General features: G+C 42.9%; 1 protein-coding gene and 1 long non-coding RNA gene across 3 annotated transcripts in view; one reads left to right on the plus strand and one right to left on the minus strand.

Annotated features, from left to right (window-relative positions):
* Positions 1 to 738: 738 nt before the first annotated feature.
* PAG15 (pregnancy-associated glycoprotein 15) lies at positions 739 to 19855 on the minus strand. 2 transcript variants are annotated; one of them, XM_059882761.1, is made up of 11 exons: positions 19397 to 19855; positions 14602 to 14719; positions 9709 to 10054; positions 8482 to 8632; positions 7392 to 7509; positions 7175 to 7293; positions 5782 to 5975; positions 4740 to 4856; positions 2928 to 3069; positions 2742 to 2840; positions 739 to 1049 (listed from the first exon to the last, which is right to left on the minus strand). In XM_059882761.1, exons 3-11 carry the CDS (start codon positions 9807 to 9809, stop codon positions 900 to 902), a joined length of 1191 nt encoding a protein of 396 aa, XP_059738744.1. In that variant the 5' UTR covers positions 9810 to 10054; positions 14602 to 14719; positions 19397 to 19855; the 3' UTR covers positions 739 to 899.
* Positions 19727 to 23906, plus strand: part of LOC132344200 (uncharacterized) — a 37077-nt gene continuing 32897 nt past the window's right edge. The window contains exon 1 of the long non-coding RNA XR_009493359.1: positions 19727 to 19815. This is a non-coding gene — a long non-coding RNA (uncharacterized lncRNA). The remainder of the gene's footprint in view (positions 19816 to 23906) is intronic.

The raw sequence follows: 23906 nt of genomic DNA on the forward strand, positions 1-23906 counted from the left end.
GGGAACCAGCTCTGCATGAAGTACCTCACCCAAAAACCCCTGGAGGAGAAGTCCAGCGATAAGATCATCTGAGATGGGATGAAGAAAGTCTATTTCATTACCCCTTATGATTCCTATGAATGAGGAGATGGTGGAGTTGGTGGGTCATCACAAACTCTTCCATGGCCTAGACCATCCCCCAGTCGCTATCCTTGAGGCTGCCTCTCCCCAGCTTCAGTCATGTAGTTCTGGAGTAAATTGACAATCATGTGTGCTGCTGGGTCAGGGCCAGTGACCATGTAAAGCCAGTCTTAGGACTCCATGTCCCTGCCAGGTTGGCTGATCTAGGGCTGTGCAGATGAACTGAGGTGAATCATTCAGGGAACACCCTTGAACTCTGATGGCTCCAAGCTTCTTTCCTTACTAGGAGATGCCTTCAGGATATAAAACCCTAGGGCAGGTAGCTTGGACTCCCTCACTAGGTGTAGAAGCCTCAAGGAAGAAAGTTGTCAGGCTAAGGCCATCAAAGAAGAGGGAAGGGAAACACTGAGGGTGAGAAAGAGAGAACTGATGACTTCTGATTTCTTGGGTCCAGTCACTGAGATCTTTGTGTTTGCTCTGAGTCTTGTGTCCTGGATTCCCAGAATCATTTCAATGAGTCTCCCTTTTCCTTGAAGCCAGTTGGAGTAGGGCTCCTCTCAATTTTGGTTCAGACTTGGTTCTAGATCCTTCACTCCCACACACAAATAGAGACAACCATTTGTTTCAGCACCATTAAGAGTGAAACCCTTTATTCTTTATTGAGAATAGGGTATGCAGACCACCAAACACAGTTCACCAGCATCGTGGGCAGGAGTGCCCAAAGTGTGAGTGAGTGTGTGTTATGAGTGGCCTTACTGATTCCTGAACACTCCAAGCATTTACACTGCCCGTGCCAGGCCAATCCTGTCATTTCCTCGATCAAAGACTGAGAAATACAGTCTCAGGAAGACGTCACCCAGGATCCAGGTCTCTGTAGATGGACTCACAGTGGTCTCTTGAAAGCTGCTATAGCAGCAGCCTCTAGAATCCTGGAGGAGTCAGAGACACACACTAGTCAGCGTGAGCCCTTATGGGTGACTCCCCCCAATATCCAAACCCAGCACAATCCTTTGTTTTATTTCCCTCTTTTGGTAAGTATCAAGGGGTTTTCTCAGCATCAGGGGATATGAGAGTTCATCCAAAACCAAAGAGGGCCAAGACATGAGGTTGCCATGAGAAAGGGTGTGGTGGAGCGGAGGACTGGGAGTGGAGAAACAGAGGAATGAAAAACAAAGTCCTACTGTGGAGCATAAGAAACTATATTCAATATTCAGTGATAAATCACATGAAAAAGAATAAGAAAATATATATTTTTATGTGTATAACTGAGTCACATTGCTGTGCAGCAGAACTTAGTGCAACACTGAAGATTAGCCACACTTTAGTATAATTTTTTCAAAAAGAACAAGTGAGTCCATAGCTCTCCTCACTCCCTATATCTTTCCTTCTGACTCCTGCTCCTTGTTTTCTCTGCAGAGAATGCTGGTTCTCCTCCTGCATCCCCACAATCCATACTTTATTAAAAAACTTTATTTTGTATTTGAGTACAGCTGATTAACAATAATCTGAATTTCAGGTGGACAGTAAAGGGACTCAACCGTATGTATCCAAGTATCCTGGTCCCAAAGACACCACTCCCATCCAGGCTGTCATATAACTGAGCGGAGTTCCTGGTGCTACACAGTAACTCATTGTTGGTTATCCATCTTAAATAGAGCAGTGCCCAAACACGTTCCTGAAGACTTAACTCAGGAATGCTGTGAAGCCTCCTTCAGCCCACAGTCACTCTCTTTGGCCACTCTAGGCTTGGTTGGGTAACGTACTCTGGTTCCCCATCCCCACTGGTCAGTCTGTAGCCCTCATCACCCCTAGTAAGTCCCCAGTGCCCCAGTGCAGATCACCTTGAGATGCCATTTGCATGGAATCCCGTGCAGTTTTGCCTAGAACCAAGCAAGCCTCCATAAAGCTCAATAAGTTTCTGGTTTTAGAATTCCTGAAATTCCCTCTTTTCCTCAGAGCCTTCTTTGAACCCATCAGCCTGCTCTGAACTACCACTAAGAGCTGACATGAAGCCTCCACCCAGTGCTGGGGCTGAGCAGTCACAGTGAATCCTTTATTCATATTAGCATCCAACCTCCCCACAGAGGGGTCGGATACCCCCACAGCTCACAAAGGGGGCACCTGGCTGGAGCAAGGGGAAGATGCAGCCAAGAACTAGGCTGACCATATAATTTATCATTCAAACCAGGAAAACTTTGAGAAGGGAAGGGAAACTGTGAACTTATACTGGAACATCACACTGGGACTATCCCCAGCCATTCTTCTTGTAACATGGCCTATTTCAGGGACTGCTAGTGCTGAATTCCATGTTCATGCACCTACGGGTTCAGATTGAATTGAAGCTCTTTGAGGACTAAGGACCTTAGTGTTCCCCTCTCCTTTTGACTCCCACCATGAGATATGGTGTGGCCTCTCCACATTTATTTCAGGAAGATCAGTGTCCTACACGGCCCTTTATTCTCAAGTGATTGGTTTTGTGGGAGGCACTGGCCCAGCCACAGGGCTCAGCAGCATCTGCAATGGTTTATCATGGCCTCCAGAGGGCGCACTCCTCCCAGCAGCAGCCCAAGAGTTCCCGCAAGCTCCAGTTTGAGAACCAAACTTCAGTATTTTCCCCTTACCTTGAGGATGTAGGCTCGAGCTGGCACTCGGTAGTTGATACCGTTTATGGTGAAGGTAATAGAGGGCAGGGTATCGACTGCAGAACATGAAACGTAGTGCTGTTAGAGAGAGAGGGTGAGAGGTTGGCCCTGGAGATCCTTGTTGTGTGTGGAGACTGGGAGTGACCCTGGGGCATGACCCTTCACCTTGAAACCCCGTAGAGTGGCACCGATGAGCTTCTGGATGTTATCAACCAGTGTTTTTGGGCCTTTGATCATTGATACCCCGGTGTCAACAACGGCCTCACAGCCGCCAGAACAAGCAATAACCTTTCTTCTCATGGAGATGCTGAGAGACAAAGGAAGAAAGTGGGCATCAAGGTCATTCTGAGTCTCCCCAGAGTTGTCCCCTTCCCGACTGTATCCTAAACAGCCCTTCATCTCTTGGCCTCTTTTCCTTTGCTCTAGACACAGCACCTTTCTTGACATCCTCGAATGCAGTACTTGAATACACCAGGATCTTTTGTACCTTGACAGAAGCTAGCTGGTCTTCCTTTCTAGAAGACTCCACTCCACTTTGACTAGCAAATTTCTTCTCATCTTCCAGATTCCAGCTTTATTGTATTGTTTTTGGAAAGTCTTTCCCCCGGTGTTTATCAGTCTCCTGTCTTAGTCACTCTCTGTAGACCCTTCCTCGTGTCTGCTGCTGCTACTGCTGCTAACTCACTTCAGTCGTGTCTGAGTCTGTGCGACTTCATACAGGGCAGCCTACCAGGCTCTACCATCCCTGGGATTTTCCAGGCAAGAGTACTGGAGTGAGTTGCCATTGCCTTCTCCTCCTCATATCTAGCGTGTACCAAAGTCACAATTCACTATGTGGGCAAGTCACTTCATGTACATCTGCCTTCTTAAATGTGAGGGTGAGTTTTACTCTCCTTGCCTCCCTCAAGTGCCTGGCACACAGTGGAAGCCCAATGCTTGTCTGTTCAATGAATGAATGAAGACTGAGACAACAATAAGAAACCTCCAGAGAGCTGTATCTGATGGGGAACAAATAATGGGTCGCACACAGAGTGAAGATGGAGATTCACAGGGGCAGCAGATTCTCATAATGATGGGATAGAGGGGCTCCTCTGGGAGAGGGTGTCTCCCAGCAGTGCTCCTACAACCAGCTCAGACCCTGAGACCCTGGCAAGGAAATACATGTCTAGCCCACAGGAACTCCAAAGCTTTTGTCTGAGGGTATGACACAGAATCCTATCAATTGTGCCTCTTGTCCTCAGGTCACTGCTGTATCCCACCTTCCTGATTCTCTGTAATAGCCTCTGTCCTACTGTGTGCCCAAGAACTTGTGTCTTTTTTTTAGTTGCTTTCACGTCTTAAGACTGCAGCCAACCTCTCTCCACTGCTGGGTAGCTGCTCCCTAAGAAGACCAGTTTTCCCCATTTTCTCAGGATTGTCCCTGTTTTTAAAATGACATTTATCTGTACTGAGAACTTCCTATGTCCTAGGTAGCCCTGGACAGTTGGTCGTCTTATCATAACTCTGTTCAGGCTGGACAAATTCTCCCTGATCCTCTATTCACCACACTGTAGAGTCTTCTGACCATGCTCCCCACCTCAAAGGTCAGTGGGTGCAGCATTCTCTCAGCTACACAGACCTCTTTGGTGCCTTTTAGGACCCTGGTCAGAGCCATGATCAGAAGGCCTGGGAGTTATAAACCCGTGGGTTGTTTGTGTATCTATGTGCTTGTGTGTTTGCTTGTATGTGTGTTTGTATGTGTCTCTGTGTGTGCTTGTGTGTCTCTGACTAGCTATGCATGATTTTATGTGTTGCTGTGTATGTTTATGTGTATCTGCTTGTATGCTTCCATGTGTCTGTGTATCTGTCTGTGTTGTTGTGGGTGGTGTATATGTCTGTGTGACTGTGTGTCTGCGAATGCATTTGTGTGTGTCTGCCTGTGTCCACGTACAGAAGTGGGAGCATCACTTGGGCTGACCCTCAGAGGGAGAGGCTTACCAGTCCATGTGTACAATCCAGTCACCCGCTTCAATCAATGGTACCCATTTGAGCTCTCCCTTGTAGTAGCGGTGGTCCACCCCACCAAACATCACCACACTGCCCTCCTGCTCGTCTCTGTAGAGAGAAGTGATGGGGGGATCCTAGGAGGACAGTAACAGCAGCACTTTCTGAGAGCTGCGCTTGTCCACCCATCAAGGCTCTAATAAGATCCCCATGTGCAGATGCAGAAATCGAGTCTAGGAGAGATTGAGATCCAGACTGAGGTCTGTTACTGGTTAATGAGTTGCACAGAGGAGGTTAGAAGCTGAATCACTTGGCTGGGCTCCACCCACTCTGTCTTCTGAAGACACCCTGGACCTCCAGCGACCTGAGTGCTCAGACACCCTCAGAGGACAGGGTGCTGAAGTGTTTTGGCTTTCCCATAGTCCACCTTGTCATTTTTCAGGAAAATCAAGGCCTCGGAGTTCTAAGGGTGTGGGTTCAAGTCACCCAGTGTTGGCTCCAATGGCATGTGACCTCTAATGTCAAAAGGTCCCCAAGCTCAGAAGGGACTCCACTTCTGCTCTCCCTTTCTTGAAATGCCTCATATTTTCTTGAACAACGGGTCCCACACTTTTGTGTCCCATACTTTTGCTTCTCACTGGGTCCTACAAATTGGGTAGCTGGTCCTGGGCTCCCAATGAAATGTTAATGAGGAAGGAAAGATATCCACCATCCTTATCCTTCCTTCCTTATCAAATTCATAAGCAAATCCTAATGCCTTTTCCTTCAACTTGTTTCCTGTTGCCTTCCATTAGCCTTCCTCCTCACTCACCCCCTAGACCACACTACTGGTCCTGACCCCAGGAGTAGGGTTGTGCTCCAATAAACCTTTATTTATAAAAGCCAGGGGTGAAGCCAGGTAGGGTCTTGGGTCCATAGTTATCCTGGGTTAGATTATCTCTCAGATACTTCATATTCAAGTGTTGTATACATTTTTGTGCAACTGAAAGAATCTTATAGCTAATTTGGAGAAAGGGATTGCCCATTTCAGACTTACTTGCTCAAATAGAAGGCAAAAACAGGCTCAGAAATGGCACCTTGATTCTTCAGCTTGTCAAAGATGGGGATGGCTCCAGAGAAGGATATGTTGGGGTAGTTCAAGCCCAAGACGCCATCAAAAGGTATACCCTCAAACCCGGATTCTGTCATGCTTAGACCAAACGGCTGGTCAGTGCTTACAAGGTCCCCAATCTGTGGGAGGGAAGAGTGTTCCCACTTACAGATACGTGAAGTGGGACTAGAACTGCAGTGGGATGCATTGCCATTAGATCCTCAAAGAAGAATTGAGGCTGGGCTCTGTCTTTGGTGGCCAACAGATGGTTAGATCAAGCTGGGAGGGGAATTTGGGTTCAATTTGAGAGAGGCTGTGAATTTTATAACATCTGGCCCTCTGTAAAATACCACCTGAATGAGTCAAATTGGCCTCTTGGCTTCTCTACAGGTGGAGCAACAGGGGTCAGGCCAGGTCCCATTGGTGCCACTTTATGGACAAAACAATCGAGAGCAAGATAGCCTTCTCTTTGGCATCACTGTGACCTAATGACAGGAATGGACTGCATTATCTGTGATGTACTGTGGATTCTGCATCTGTCCAGGAAGACAGAAGCCGAAAACACAATCTTGCTTGCAAGGTTCTATGAAATTACTGCCTGGGGAAATCACTTTTGGGGATATGTGTAGACTTCTGTGAGTATGTATGGGAGAGAAAGAGAGAGAGACGGGAACTACTCAAGGATTTTGGGGGAAGCAGGCCATAGGTTTATTAGACTCTCAAGGGTCCTCTAGGGTGAGAATTAATTAATCAGGCCCCTTGACTTCTCAGGTCCCCAGTTTCCCACTCTGGATACCTGAAGCCCTTGACTTCCCCAAGGTCCCCAGACCGGTTTTATTCTGTCCCCAAACACCCCACAGCAACTTCAGTCCTGAAAAGCCAGCCTAATTCCATCTTTTACCACATGTGTGCCCTCAACAAGGTCCTTTCTGTCTGCACCTCAGTTTCCTCATATGTCTCATGAGCTAATCAGAATAACTGCTGTGTGGGGTTGTTGCAGGATTAAACCAGTTATCACCTGAAAGTGCCTGGAACAGTCTGTGAATATAAAAGTGGGTGCTTTTCCCCCCTCTTCTCGCTCCCAGCAAAATGAACCTTGAACTACGCATGGGCAGAGGAGCTGCAAGTCCACACTTCAAACCACTCTCTGGATTAGCTAATCTGTTTGCTCGTGTGTCACCATGGGCGCTGCCTCCCCAGAGACAGGATCCTGTGGATAAGATGGTCAGTATCTATGGGAGTTAGGATAGGAAGGGCCCTGGCAGGTGGTCCTGCATCAGTTTTGTCAGCAGTGGTCACTCCATAGCCACTCCTGACTCAGAATATGTTACACTGTTACCCGAACTGTGTCATGAGCAACAATTCCTTCCATTGTCCCAGATCCGTATTCAATGCTGAAGGTCTTATTGGTAAGCCGGAATGTGGAAGACTGAAGATGTCTGAACCTAAAGTGTTTAGCTGCAGACACAAGATATGAATGTTATCAGGTGCCAAGGATGGAAACAGGGAGGCAGGGCAAGTGAAGGATGGTCCGGGTAGGGGGTGTCTGTACTCACAACAGGCTGGACTGGTGCAAAAGTCGGAGGGAACCCACAAGTCAGATGAGCCTGTGTCAAAGACAACCAGGAATTCCTGAGGGGGTGTTCCAATGGTGATGTTACCCATGTAGAACAACTACAGGGAGAAAGAGGGAGTGGGTTAGTGCAGAATTGGCTACCCTCTATTCCCACACTGCTGCCTCCCTCGGGGTGTCACATATCTCTTGAGATCACTTTCTAACCACCGTGAAGCTCACAGACTTTGGTCACAGAGGTATCTGCATTTGATATATTTGTCCTGTGCTACATTGTATGCAGGATATTGACTCTATGACCAGACATTCAAGTGGTACCTCCTGCATTGGAAGCCCAGAGGCATAACCACTGGGCCTCCAGGACCGCTGGACACCTGGGGAAGTCCTGGTGCCTTTATTTGAGAAGCTCTGTATCTCTTCAAACCCAGCCTTAGCACCCGCTTCTCCAGGAGGTCCTTCTTGCTCAAACCCAGGCACTCCCTCCAAACTCAGACCACATCCAATCAACACCACACAGGTGACCCTTTCATTTGACATGTATTTACTCTTCGCCTATCTCTCAGGCTGGCATGGAATTCTTGAAGACAAAGTAAGCCCTTTGTCTAATCTGAAAACAGTAACCACAGTGATTCTTATGGCCATACAAGGAATACAGGTTCAGTAACTTTATATTGCTGTCTTTCTTGCATCTATGAAAACTGAATTCCTCTGCCTGGGGATTCACAATTGCTTTGCAGTTGGCCCTACCTTTTGATCAGTGATGGTTCACTCTTCATCTGTAACTGAGTGGCTCACTTAGTTCAGAAGGAACAATCGCCCTCAAACTAATGACACATCTTTGACACAGAAATGGATATTTACCTGCCGCCTGGTAATTGCCAGGCCCAGTCACAAAGACCAACAGTTAAGGATGAGAGTGACTTCTCCTCTGGTGGGGGTCCCTGTTTTCCAATGTCTCTGCCTCCTGCAGGAACCCCAACCCCAATATCCCACCTGGCACCTCCAGATGAGCCCCAGTGCTAGGCTAGAGCACCAGGGGGCGCTGTAGAGCACCATCCTCCCAAAATACTCACATCCCTGATGTTTCTCAGCGGGTGAATAGTTAGATTTGAGCCATGAAAAGAAATCTGGGACAGTCTGTAAGCATGCTCCTTCAGGAAATTGTTCAGCATGTTTTTCCCACTGAGGGTTTTTGTCATGGTCTTCACTCTCCTTAGAGGTATTCTTTCACCGAGCATTTGACAAAAAAACAAAGAAGATGCTACAACAAACTGTCAGTGTTAAGGTATAACTGTCATTGTAATGGCCCTGTGTATTTTCTAATCATTTTTATGAGGCACTTTATTGTCAGAATTTTATGCATATACCATGGCAAAGACATAGACTTGAATACAGGTTCCATTCTGCAATCTTGGGTAAGCTATATGATCATGTGGTGTCTCAGTCTCCCCTTTAGTAAAATGGTGGAATGTAATGATACAAACCCTCCAAATAGGATATCTTGGGGATAAGTGAAGTGATGGATATAAGGTACCTGATAAATAGGAAGTCTCAAAAATTACAGCCATTAGCATTTCTTTTGCCATCCCACTCATTCCTTCTCATAGAACCTCAAGGAAGGAGGTAGAAGGGGAACTCTTATCTTCTTTTACAAGGGAGCAATTTGAAATGCAAGAGGTTTCTGAATTGGCTGTGGTCACACTGCTTGTCAGATATAAAACAGTGTATATAAAACAGTGTATCTTTCTCCAAGTTGAAAGAGAAGAGTTGAACGAAGAATCCAAGATACAGGGAACAAATAAGGGAAATTCAGAGGCTTGAGAAGGAAGTAAGAGTCAAATGAACAATTAAAAGCAAACAACACAAAGAAAAATACACTCCCAGTGACTTCCAAAGAGATGGAGAAATAAATGACAGCGATACCGAGATGCAGACATAGGCATACACACACTGAAGTAGACAGGGAAAAAAGAGGATGTGTTGAATAAAATGTAGAAAAGTGTTATTCCACAGGACCACATCGACATCTGCATAGACTGTGCCCTGAACAGTTGAAAGGAGTTACATTTTCAATAGGTCGTGACATGACTGGACCCCAAGATTGTGCAACCCAAATCTACACCAAGACCTTGGGATCCACAGTTCCTATAGCAAGTTACTTGTCAATACATAAGAGTTGAACTTTAAGACTCTTAGGGAAATACTCCATTCCCTTCTAAACCTGATGGCTGGAAGAATAATCGGATGAAAAGAAAAATCCGAGAAAGGAACATGATGTGGCTTACAGTCCCCATACTTACTTGACTACGCACTCTGAGAAGGCCACCAGCCCTAGGAGCACAAGCCACTTCATGCTTCTTTCCTGCATCCAAGTACTCAGGGAAGTTTGGGTTCTTAGCATGTAGTGGTGACCAGGAGCCCCAAGTTATATATGCTCTGACCTACCCGAGTTTTCCCCTTTAGGCCACTAAAAGATCTGAAAAAACACAAAGCTCTAGATAAAATCTTTACCTTCATCAGTGTCCTTGGTGAGTAGCCTTTGAAGCTTCTCAGAATACAGAGAATTGAACTGCAATCTCTTCCTTGAACCTTGGCTGGAAAATCAAACTAATCTGCATGGACATCTAAGAAGACAGGGAACCTTGCCTACATGGAGAAAAAACTGCTAAGAACATCATGAAAATGGATACTAGGGGCCATGATCGACATTCATGGATTCATGTCATTTTCCTAGCCACTTCATGAGATATGCATTGCTGTCTTCATTGGAGACGAGATTGCTAGGAGGATAAGTGGTCAAATGGCAAAGTGAAGACCTCAAGGACAGCCCAGGGACAGAGAACTGGCTTTAGGTAGTGGGTCTAATGACAGACATCAAAGAGGGGGCACCTATGATGCCAGTCTGCATCAAAGATTTAGGGCAGAGCAATACTTCAATTGCATCATTTCAGTATTGGAAGAAATGCCGTATGCATCCATGAGATATTTTATATCATCCAACAACTGTGCAAGGAAGAACTGTGTGCTAGGTTCTGGGTTAAAGGCTTCAAAGACAAAGTTGATCAAGACAAAAGTAGTCTTTAACTTAAGAGAGCTAGAAGTCTAGTTCTCACAAACTCATGGCCCCAGGAGGCAGGAGATATGACACTAGGACTAGATGGCCATGTTGGAATCTGGGCAGCACAGGCCTTACCACTAGGAGCAGCCTTTTCTCTACTTCTCCCATGCTGGTAAGCAGGCCAGTTGGACATGTTTTCAAGAGAATCAGAAGTTTGGATATTTATGTACAATCTGCTGATTTTAATGTTAGCAACTAATTCCATGTCCCCCCCCCCCCCCCCCCCCCAAAAAAAAAAGTGGGAACAAAATATCCACAGCGATGTGTTGGAATCAGCCTTCAGTCTCTGCAATTTTTTGTTTCTGGCCTAGAATTGGGAATGCAGTAGGGACAGAGAGGAATTTAATTCATGTTGGTTGATTTAAAAAGGTACTGAATGCATACTAAACATGCTGACTCATTGGAAAATACCCTCATATTAAGAAAGATTGAAGGCAGGAGGAGAAGTGGAAGATAGAAGATGAGATGGTTAGGTGGCATCACCAAGTCTATGGACATGAGCTTGAGCAAGCTCCGGGAGTTGATGATGGATAGGGAAGCCTGGCATGCTGCAGTCAATGGCGTTGCAAAGAGACGGACACAACTGAAGGACTGAACTGAACTGAACAAATTGAGAACAAAGACTAATAAATTAATTGCATCAGGTTGTTGACTAGCTACCTATAACAACACATTACTTAAGTGGCTTTTAAACTCAGACTTATGACTCTACATTGAGAGTGGAATATTTTCTAAGGAAAAACAAAAATACTGCCCATCAAAAACAAAACGAAAGAAAACCAAAAGAAAAAAAGGAAAGAAATCTGAAACTATATTCAACAACGTCAGTTCAGTTCAGTTGCTCAGTCGCATCTGACTTTTGTGAGCCCATGAATGGCAGCACGCAAGGCCTCCTTGCCCATCATCAACTCCCGGAATCCACACACATCCATGTCCATTGAGTTGGTGATACCATCCAACCATCTCATCCTCTGTCATTCCCTTCACCTCCTGCCCTCCATCTTTCCCAACATCAGGGTCTTTTCAAATGAGTCAGCTCTTCACATCAGGTGGCCAAAGTATTGGAGTTTCAGCTTCAACATCAATCCTTCCAGTGAACATTCAGGACTGATTTCCTTTAGGATGGACTGGGTGGATCTCCTTGTAGTCCAAGGGACACTCAATAGTCTTCTCCAACACCACAGTTCAAAAGCATCAATTCTTCAGGGCTCAGCTTTCTTTATAGTCCAACTTTCACATCTATACACGACCACTGGAAAAACCATAGCCTTGACTACACAGACCTTTGTTGACATAGTAATGTCTCTGCTTTTCAATATGCTGTCTAGATTGGTCTCAACTTTCCTTTCAAGATGTAAGTGTCTTTTAATTTCATGGCTGCAATCACCATCTGCAGTGATTTTGGAGCCCAGAAAAATGAAGTCAACCACTGTCTTCACTGTTTCCCATCTATTGGCCATGAAGTCATGGGACCGGATGCCATGATCTTAGTTTTCTAAATGTTGAGCTTTAAGCCCACTTTTTCACTCTCCTCTTTCACCTTCATCAAGAGGTTCTTTTTCATCTTCATTTCTGCAATAGGGTAGTGTCATCTGCATATCTGAGGCTATGGATATTTCTCCCGGCAATCTTGATTCCAGCCTGCGCTTCCTCCACCCCAGCATTTTCATGATGTACTCTACATGTAAGTTAAATAAGCAGGGTGACAATATACAGCCTTGACGTATTCCTTTCCTGTTTGGAACCAATCTGTTGTTCCATGTCTAGTTCTAACTGTTGCTTCCTGACATGCATACAGGTTTCTCAAAGGGCAGGTCAGGGGGTCTGGTATTCCCATCTCTTTAAGAAATTTCCACATTTTATTGTGATCCACACAGTCAAAGGCTTTGGCATAGTCAGTAAAGCAGAAGTAGGTGGTTTTCTGGAATCTCTTGCTTTTTTGATAATCCACCAGATGTTGACAATATGATCTGTGGTTCCTCTGCCTTTTCTAAAACCAGCTTGATCTTCTGGATGTTCATGGTTCATGTATTGCTGAAGCCTGGCTTGGAGAATTTTAAGCATTACTTTACTAGCATGTGAGATGAGTGCAATTGTGCTGTAGTTTGAGCATTCTTTGGCACTGCCTTTCTTTGGGATTGGAATAGAGCTGATCTTTTCCATTTCTGTGGCCACTGCTGATTTTTCCAAATTTTCTGGCATATGGAGTGCAACACTTTGTGATGCTTCCTAAGGCCCATTTGACTTCACATTCCAGAGTGTGTGACCCTAGATGAGTGATCACACCATCGTGATTATCTGGGTCTTGAAGATCTATTTTGTACAGTTCATCTGTGTATTTTTGCCACCTCTTCTTAATATCTTCTGCTTCTGTTAGGTCCATACCATTTCTGTCCTTTATTGAGCTCATTTTGCATGAAATATTCCCTTGGTATCTCTAATTTTCTTGAAGAGATCTCTAGTCTTTCCCATTCTATTGTTTTCCTCTATTTCTTTGCATTGATTGCTGAGAAAGGCTTTCTTATCTCTCCTTGCTATTCACTGCAACTCTTCATTCAAATGGTTATATCTTTGCTTTTCTCCTTTGCTTTTTGCTTCCCTTTTTTCACAGCTATCTGTTAAGCCTCCTCAGACAGCCAGGTTGCTTTTTGGCATTTATTTTTCTTGGAAATGGTTGATTCCTGTCTCCTGTACAATGTCATGAACCTCCATCCATAGTTCATCAGACACTCTGTCTATTTGATCTAGTAGCTTAAATCTATTTCTCACTTCCACTGTATAGTCCTAAGGGATTTGATTTAGGTCATACCTGAATGGTCTAGTGCTTTTCTCACCTTTCTTCAATTTCAGCCTGAATTAGGCAATAAGAAGTTCATGATTTGAGCCACCGTCAGCTCCCAGTCTTGTTTTTGCTGACTGTATAGAGATTCTCCATCTTTGGCTGCAAAGAATATAATCAATCTGATTTTGGTGTCGACCATCTGGTGATGTCCATATGTAGAGTTTTCTCTTGTGTTGTCAGAAGTGGATGTTTGCTACGACCAGTGCGTTCTCTTGGCAGAACTCTATTAGCCTTTGCCCTGCTTCATTCTGTACTCCCAAGGCAAAATTTGCATGTTACTCCTGGTGTTTCTTGACTCCTACTTTTTCATTTCAGTCCCATATAATGAAAATAATATCTTTTTTAGGTGTTTTCTAGAAGGTTTTCTAGGTCTTCATAGAACTGTTCAACTTTAGCTTCTTCAGTGTTACTGATTGTGGCATAGACTTGGATTACTGTGATATAGAATGGTTTGCCTTGGAAATGAACAGAGATCACAGTGTCATTTTTGAGATTGCATCCAAGTACTGCATTTCAGACTCTCGTTGACTATGATGTCTATTCCATTTCTTCTAAGGGATTCCTGCCCACAGTAGTAAATATAATGGTCATCTGAGTTAAATTCACCCATTCCAGTCCATCTTAGTTCACTGATTCCTAGAATGTCTATGTTCACTCTTGTCATCTCCTGTTTGACCACTTCCAATTTGCTTTGATTCATGGCCCTAACAATCCAGATTCCTATGCAATATTGTTCTCTACAGCATTGAATCTTGCTTCTGTCACCAGTCTCACCCACAACTGGGTGTTGTCTTTGATTTGGCTCCATCCCTTCAGCCTTTCTGGAGTTATTTCTCCACTGATCTCCAGTAGCATATTGGGCACCTACCGACCTGGGAAGTTCATTTTTCAGGGTCCTATCTTTTTGCCTTATCATACTGTTCATGGGGTTCTCAAGGCAAGAATACTGAAGTGGTTTGCCAATCCCTTCTCCAGTGGAGTACATTCTGTCAGATCTCTACACCATGACCCGTCCATCTTGGGTGTCCCCACATGGCATGGCTTAGTTCCATTGAGTTAGACAAGGCTGCGGTCCATGTGACAGATTGGCTAGTTGTCTGTGATTGTGGCTTCAGTCTGTCTGCCCTCTGTTGCCCTCTGTCAGTGCCTACCATCTTACTTGGGTTTCTCTTACCTTGTATGTGGGGTATCTCTTCATGGCTGCTCCAGCAAAGTGCAGCCGCTGCTCCTTACCTTGGAAGTAAGGTAGCTCCTCTTGGCTGCCGCCCCTGATTTGGACATGCAGTAGTTCATCTCTGCCGTGCGTCTGTGCTCCCGTTGCATCCACCATGCATCTGCACCACCATCACAGCTGCAGAGAGCAATAATTCAACAACTTATTGTTCCTCATATTGTTTCTGTTATTGTGACAGAACCGTATGTATGTTAACAGGTAAAAGCAAGACAATAATTAAAACTAACGTTCTGAAGTAAGCCTTTCAGTGGCTAGAAAAAGAAGTTCACACATAACATATAGAAGTTTAATTCAAACCCTGCTGTCTTAAATCTTGAACTGAAAGTATAAGTTTCTACAAACTAATTATATTCCATTTTATTTTAATTTTTAAGGAAAATGTGTACTTCCTCCTCTGACCACTGTAAAGCCTAGAAGGAATGACAACTTGATAACAGGGACTATTTTGAGGCCTAGCATCTAGCTTCTAAATACATTTCTCATCAGAAGATCTTAAAGAGATGGCTGATGTCAGGACTGGGTAAAGAAATGCTCAAAATAATCTTGGGTATCTTGAAGGACCAGAAAGCTGAGGGACTTCAAAGACCAATGGGGACTGGACAGAAAGTTTAGGAATCCAAGTGAAAACGCCAAACATCTACCAGTTTGTTGGGCAGAATGATGTTTCTGCTTCTCAGCACACTGTTTATGTTTCCCAAAGCTTTCCTGCCAAGAAACTAACGTCTTCTGATTTCATGGCTGCAGGCAGCATCCACTGTTGTTTTAGAAGCTAAGATGAAGAAATCTGTCACTGCTTCCAACTTTTCTCCTTCTATTTGCCATGCAGGATGGGGCTGGATCCCATTATCTTAGTTTTTAAATATTTAAATTTAAGCTGGCCGAATGTGTCCAAATGTTAATAGTCAATATCTAAATTGTCACTGTGATAGACTGCTAGGACACCAACTCACCATTCTAAGCCCTGAGAAAGAAAAATAATCATCAATATTTATGCTATTTTTGTTTCTATTAAGCATAGGTTATGTAACTACAAATGGTTCCAGGGAAACAAGCTAGACTGTCCCTTCTGGGGGTGATGAGAGGGTGATGGGGAGCAGCTATAATACAGATGAAGCCTCACTCACTGGCCTGCAGCTCACCTCCTGCTGTGGAGGTCTGGTTCCTAATAGACCAAGGACTGGTACTGGTCCTGACCCACTGTTCTGGACTGTTTGTGGACTCCTGCTCTAAACCCAATAGTGGTAAATTCTGTAGGAGAAACCACCCTGTTTCCTCCCTGTTTCTGAACAAACAAATGGCATTAAAATTAAGAAAAGAACAGTTATTCCATTCTAAAGAGAACAACCAAGTGCAACGTATGACTACATTCTTTCAATAACTGTGAAAAGACATCTGGTTTTTGAGAATCGGGGAAATCTGCACATGGGCTGGATATTAAATGTTTCTTTTATTGGGAGCAAAAGAGCAATTTTTTCATATTCTATAATTCTACCACAAATACTCATTATGTACATTTGTGAAATGTTCATCTTATCCCTAAAATACTTCTGGAAAAATGAATAAGGAGTAAAAGAGGGAATGAAACGACAGTCTGTCTTGGTTTAAAAACAGATAGCTACTATGATGTGCATAGCTGCTATGGACTGAATTGTGTCCACCCTTGACTCTCAATGTGATGATATTAGGAAGTAGGGTCTTTAGGAAGTACCCAGTTTGACATGGAATTTTGATGGTGGTCCCTCATGATGGGGCTAGCCTCTCCCTCTTTTTCTCTCTTATTATTTTGGGTAGTATTCATTCCCCCTGTGGAACCAGATTTTCACTTCGTTTTAAATTCCTTCTGACTTGAGACCTTTTATAAAAGGTCTGCTTGTGGTGATGCAGTCTTGTAGTTGTTGTATGTGTGAGAAAGTATTTTATCTTGTTTTTGATATGTATTTTTCTTGGGTATAGAATTCTGAGTCAATTATATTTCTCTCAGCATTTAAGATCTGGTGCCAGTGTCATCTGGATAACATTGTTTCATTTGCCTAATCCGCTGTCATCCCTATTTTTTGTTCTATTGTGTCTGTTTTTCCTTCTGGTTACATTTCTTTCGTTTATTGTCTTAAACCATGAATTATGATGTGCCTTTGTATAGTTGTCATATTTCTTGTCCTTGAATTAATTGACCTTCTGTGTTAATGGGTTTAAAGCTTTCATTATACCTGGGAATTTTTCAGCCAGTAATTATGAAGTTCTTTGCTCTATTCTCCTGCTGTTCACTTCCTGTGGGATTCCATTTACATATATTTTAGCACTCTTAAACTTACTTCAAATCTCTCTGATGTACAATTAATATTTTCCCCATAGTCTTTGCATTTCTATTTTACATGTCTCTAACATACTCAGTATTCTTCAGCTTCATGAAAATAAGCATTTTTGATGAAGTAAACATTTTAATGTCCTTCCCTGCTCATTAGGTAGTATATATTTTACTTGTGTCTTTACTAATTGATTTTCCCCTCATTATGGATATTTTCTTTCTTCTTTGCACATCTGGATTTTTTATTTTTAAATTTATTTATTTATCTTAATCAGAGGATAATTACAATATTGAGATGAAACTAGGACAAATACTTTCACAATTTATATGGAAATTTTAAATTGGATTGTGGATGTGGTCACTTTACCTTTGGATGCTGGATATTTTTTTAATTTTTATAAATTATTCCTTTCACTGTTTGCAAACACTGTTAATTTCTTGGAAACAATTGCATTTTTTGAAGGCTTGCTGTAAAGTTTTTAAAGCTGAGATGAAACCAGCCTTTAGACCAGGTTTACTATTGCCCACTAGAAAGGCAATATTGTCTTCAGGGCCTTATTGATCTCATGGAAATTATGAGTAATTTCGGGGGCAATCCTAAGATGGCGGAGGAATAGGACAGGGAGACCACTTTCTCCCCTACAAATTCATCAAAAGAACATTTGAACGCTGAGTAAATGCCACAGAACAACTTCTGAATGCAGGCAGAGGACATCAGGCACCCAGAAAAGCAGCCCATTGTCTTTGAAAGGAGGTAGGAAAAAATGTAAAAGATAAAAAGAGAGACAAAAGAAGTAGGGATTGTGATCCGTCCCGGGAAGGGAGCTTACAAAAGAGAGAAGTTTCCAAACAGCAGGAAACATTCTCACTGGCGAGTCTATGGCGAGCCTTGGAACCTTAGAGGGCAACATAACTGGGAGGAAAAATAAATAAATAATTTAAACCCACAGATTACATGCCCAATGGTAACTTCCAGTGGAGAAGCAGCACCGACAACTGCATCCTCCACTAGCAAGCGGGGGTGCCCGTGCGAGCCAGCAAAGTTGATCAGGTCCCAAGAACGTGCACGGCGGGGCTAAGAAAGGAAACTACAGCAAGAGACTACAACAAAGATGGGGTCAAGAGGTTCAGACACGTCTCCATGAAGGGATGCAGTCTGACACCAACTTTATTCAGCATCTTATATTTATACAGAAGAGCGTGAGAAAGACAAGACAGTTGACATTTTTTCTTGGTTGACCTATACATCTTACAAACAGTCACAAGAAATCTTGAGAGCATGGGAATGGCACCCTGTTATTATTTCTTACACCAGATAACATTTCTCTGTGCATGAGAAGTTTGCACAAAACTCCAGGTGTCTGCAGTAAATAAGTGCCTAAACTCTGGGGTGGCGGGACAGAGAGCTATGTTTGCAGGCAAACCCTCAAGGACTGAGGCAGCTCCCAGAGCTTGTGTCCTTCAGACAAAGGACCCCGTTCTCATGGGCAGCTCCCCGCATCTCCCCCTTTCTTTTTATATAGGCGCACGCGTATGTTCCTTTAACCGCAGACCATTTCCATAGATGGAAGCCTTTATCATCCATAGATCATCAATCAGTTTTTTAATTAAACAAGGTGCAAGAAATAAAACAGTTAAAATTATTAAGAATAGTCCTCCTATGGCTGCTCCCAAGTACCAAATACTATTGACAGTAGGTACATATCAAAAAAGTTCTTAAACAAAAGACTCAGCTCTTTTTACAACATCCAAATCAGGTCTGGGTGCATTTTCAGTGTACATTATTTCCTGATGTAGATGCAGCAAATCTAAGGAAATATTTTCATTATGCCAAATACCTTCTAAAGAGCTTTCACCTTATCCCAAGCAACTATCATTATATTTTTTGGAGTAACACAGATCCATCAAAAATCAGCATGACATTGTACCCATAATCTCAACTTTATACTTTGAACCTCTTCACCTAAACATTTTGCAACATCATAAAGGGCATTCAATTGATCCTCTAGCTTTTTGTCAATATCTTCTTGAGTCCCCAGGGCAATGGATAAATTTTGTGCCAGATTATTAACAAAAGTTGCAGTTTGCACTGATTGTGCCAAGGACAGGGCTGCAGTAATCGAGGAAGCAATAAGAGTTACCAAAGCTACAAATCCCAAAATTATTAACCCTATTCCCCTGCGATAACGCATTAAAGCACCCTCTACTTCTCTCCAAAGTTCAAGTTCCCTTCCATCATACCAAGACCTATTAATCTTTACAGGAACCATAACAAAAGCAGGCTGTCTTAAGACTAGAACCCTAGTTTGATTAGTAATTCCCCTGACACAGTTAGTTAAGGTACAATTGTTACAAGTTACATTATAATTTCATAACCCAGGTTGTATTTTTACAGATCCTACTAGTAAAGCATAAGGGTGAGGCACATATGCATTAGGGCACCTCATGATGAGATTCCACAAATAACCGTGTCTCACTTTCGATCCCACCTGAAGGTAGGAACCCTCACATCCAAGGGCGGCAGCTAGTTTCCAGATTTCTGTTTGGAACACTTTAGAGCCGCCGAAGTTCCAAATACGGGATGCAAAGTTTCTATTATCCTGAGCTCCAGGGTTTCGGGCTGAGTCTGGAGACCAGTCCCACAATGACTCATTTGTCCCAAATATGTTATAAACCGTAGCAGTTCCATCTCGACACAGTTCCCATGGTGCAGCAGTGACTCTTCCCCTTGTTCCAAAGTCGCAGAAAGGAATATCTAAAGGACCGGTTCCATTATGACGTTGAGGAGTTCCAGATTCTTTTGTTACTCCAGGAATATACAGGCTCCAACCATTGTCATAATCAGCATATCCTGACTCCCCAACAAAAAGACATCCTGTTGAATTAAAATATCTAGACAGACAAATAGGTAAGCGATCAAACACTCCATGATAAGAGAAATTAACTTGATTAGGAATAATATGTTTATCTGAAAAACCACCCAAAGCCACAGTATCATTAGTGTATATGGGAATAGACCGACTCTCCCAGGCCACCGGTTGGAGAAGGGGAGGGTCGGGAAAATAAGCCCAGTAAGCACTTGAATATTCGTCAGAGTGTGCAGTATTAATCTGATTTAAGATAATTAATAAGGTTATCAGGAAGCTTAAAGGCGATATCGGATCGCCCTGCACAGCAACACGATTCTGTGCCTCTCGCATCAATGCCTGAAGTTGTTGCCGAGATGGTAATTCATCATGCTCTTGAATCGTCAATCTCTTCATCTGGTTTACTAGACATCATCTCCGCCATGCGTACCAAACTTTCCGGCAGCCAGCGCGGTGCTTCGGCATCCTGTGGGAAAACACAAACCTGCCCTCATCCCCAAATTAGTACAGGATCTGGTCCATACCATTTTCCCACAAGTGGGTCTTTCCAGAAGACTTTAGGTCTTATTGTTTGTGCATCAAAGTTCCAAAATCGCTGTGCTGCTGAATGGCCACTTATATCCAATTGTAAAAAATTTAGAACAAATAAAGCATGGTTTAGAGAGTTGGAGGGGGTATTGGGATACAATTCCCCCTTCTTTAGTTTTTGCAATTGATGTTTGAGAGTTTGATGTGCCCGTTCAATGATTCCTTGACATTGAGGATTATAAGAGATACCCGTTTTATGTGAGATAGACAATTGCATACAAAATAGTTGAAAATTTTTTCCAGTGTATCCTGGACCATTGTCTGTTTTTATGGTTTTAGGGGTTCCCATAACAGCAAAACATTTAATGCAATGAGCTATACAATGTTTTCTAGCTTCTCCGGATTGTAGACAGGCATGTAAAAAGCCGGAGAAGGTGTCAATGGTAACATGAACAAATTTTTGTTTACCAAATTCAGGAATATGGGTAACATCCATTTGCCATATATCGTTTGACAACAATCCTTGGGAATTAACTCCCATGGGGGACTAAAAAATTGAGGACATGTTTGACATTGCTTAACAATCTGTCTGGCAGCTTCTCGAGTAATGCCAAATTGAAGTCTTAAGCTATTGCTGTTTTGATGGTGTAAGCTGTGAGAAGTTTTTGCCATTTGTTCCAATGAAGGAAATATCATAAGTGTAGCTTCGTCAGCCAAAGCATTGTCTCGTGTTAAAGGTCCAGGAAGCCCAGAGTGAGCACGAATATGACCAAAATAGCATTTATTAACTCTGGAACAAATTAAATGTTGTATATCATGAAAAAGAGTTTGAATAGTAGAATTCAGGGTACCAATGAGTTGAACAGTCTCAATAGTGTTTAAGGCTCTTATGATATATTGACTGTCAGAATATAAATTAAATGGAGCAGAGATTTGTAATAGAGCCTGAAAAATGGCAAATAGTTCTACTTCTTGAGCAGACTTATAATTAGTACGCCAGGCGGAAGTATTGTCCTGTATAATCAAACTAGATATTTCATTAGAAGAGCCATCAGTAAATACAGTTAGGGCGTCAGCAAGGAGCTGAGAAACAACGAATTTTGGGAAGAGAAATTGGTGATAGTGAGCAAATTGTAAAATTTTATCTGAGGGATAATGATTATCAAGCCCTCCACTAAAACCAGCTAAGGCAATAACCCAATTGTCGCTAAACTGAAACAGCCAGTCCTGCTGAATTTTAGAAAATGGAACACATATAAAATGTGGGTCTCTTCCTAGACATACAGTGGGTTCTGACCGCCCAAGAGCTATTAGGGCAGCAACCAAATCATAATAGGGGGTTAGTACCCGAGAGGGAGAGGCAGGCAAGTGAAGCCATCCTTGGAATAAGACTGCTGTAGGAGCATGTTTAGTAGGAAGAATATATAAACCCCATTCCTGAGTATAGTCACAATAAGTAGCTTGTTGTTTAGACAGGGCCTATTCAACTTTATCTAAGGCTTGCCTTCCCTCCAGAGTCAGAGTTTGGGGGGAAGTTGGATCAGGATCACCTTTCAGAATATCAAAAAGAGGCTTCATTTCCCCTGTAGTTAGCTTCAAGTAAGGTCTTATCCAATTAATATCTCCTAACAGTTTTTGGAAATCATTCAAGGTAACCAGGTTATCTTTATGAATCTCTATCTTCTGAGCTCAAAACCATTCTTTTTCCAGAAAAAAAAAAAAAAAAAAACCCCAAATAAGAATGGGGGGGGGGGGGAAGCGCTGCACCTTTTCTGCTGTGATAATCAAACCATAATCCTGTAATGCAGTTCGCATATAAGTGAATGTTGTTAATAGCAACTCCTCATCTTGGCATGCCAAAAGAATATCATCCATATAATGAATAATATATACTTGGGAGTACAAGGACCTGGTGGTTTTTAAAGCTTGAGCAACAAATTTCTGACAGAGAGTAGGACTATTAGCCATTCCCTGAGGTAAAACTTGCCACTGATATCTTTGCATAGGTTCTTTATAATTTGTAGAAGGGACACTAAAAGCGAATTTTTGACAGTCATTAGTGGCAAGGGGAATAGTATAAAAGCAATCTTTTAAGTCAATAATATATATTTTTTCTTTTTAAAAACTTTTATTGGAGTTTAGTTGATTTACAACGTACTATTTACAACGCTTGTTTCCAGTGTACAGCAAAGTGAATCAATCATACATGTACATACGTGTGTGCTAAGTCGCTTCAGTTGTGTCCAACTCTTTGTGACCCTATGGACTATAGTCTGCTAGGCTTCTCTGTCCAGAAGATTCTCCCAGCAAGAATACTGGATTGTCATGCTAGTGGTTAAGAACCTACCCACGGATGCAGGAGACCCAAGAGATGTGGGTTCCATCTCCGGGTCAGGAAGATCACCTGAAGTCAATAATAATTTTGTAAGTATGTTTTGGAATGGCCATGGGGGTAGGCAACCCCGGCTGAAGGGGGCCCATCAATTCCATTGTTTCATTAACCTTTCGTAAATCTTGTAATAGCCTCCATTTACCTGTTTTCTTTTTAATGACAAAAATAGGTGAATTCCAAGGTGAATTTGCGGGGGTAATATGGCCGGGAGCAAGCTGTTCCTGCACAAGCTGATTGGCGGCTGTGATCTTTTCTATTGATAGGGGCCACTGATCAACCCATACCGGATCGTCAGACTTCCATTTTATCGGATCAGCATGGATTGCAGGATGATCAATGACCCCTCTTAAAAACATCTTATACCTTTTTTATCATTCTTAACTGCAGGGATCAGGGGTTGTAAAGGCCCTTGTGAATTTATCCCCAACCCCTGATGGGGCAAAAGGCCTTGGTCTGACAATTGATTACTAATCTTTTTATCTGGACTATAAAGATATACCCCCATATTCATCATAACATCTCTCCCCCATAGATTAACCGGCAATCCTGGCAAAATATAAGGTTGAAAATGTCCTTCATGTCCTTCTTCGTCCCTCCATTTTAAAAAGGTTGAACTCTGTTCTGGGTTGTGTGATTGCCCAATGCCTTGCAAAGTAGAAATTACAACCTGCTTAGGCCATTCATCAGGCCAATGTTTTTGAGATATGACGGAAACATCTGCATCAGTATCCAAAATACCTTTAAAAGCCTTTTCTTGAATATACAGTAGAAGCTCAGGGCGCTGCTTTTTAATGGCCTGAATCCAATAAGTGTCTGAAGACCCAAAACCTCGGGATCCTCATTCTTGCTTAATGGCTTTTCCAACTGGAATTGTAGGAGGTAGAATTAATTGAGCAACACGTTGACCAGATTGTATTACTGTTATGCCCTGTGGTGAATGGGCCATAATTTTTATTTCACCCATATAATCAGAGCAGGGGCTACTTATAAACCTTTCATTGTAGTACTGCTTTTCTCCAATAGGAGGCCCATAGTGTTCTTCGGAAGAGGGCCAAAAATTTCAGTTGGCAAAGCCTGCATGTCCATTTTTGGAGTTAATACTGTGTAGGTGGAGGAACTGAGGTCTAATCCTGCACTCCCTGCAGTTGCTCTGAACAACTTGGTAACAGTTCTGCGTTTTGGCCTTGAAGCATCTCCAATTTGGTCAGATTT

This window comes from Bos taurus, chromosome 29, assembly GCF_002263795.3.
Source record: "Bos taurus isolate L1 Dominette 01449 registration number 42190680 breed Hereford chromosome 29, ARS-UCD2.0, whole genome shotgun sequence".
Lineage (NCBI taxonomy): Eukaryota > Metazoa > Chordata > Mammalia > Artiodactyla > Bovidae > Bos > Bos taurus.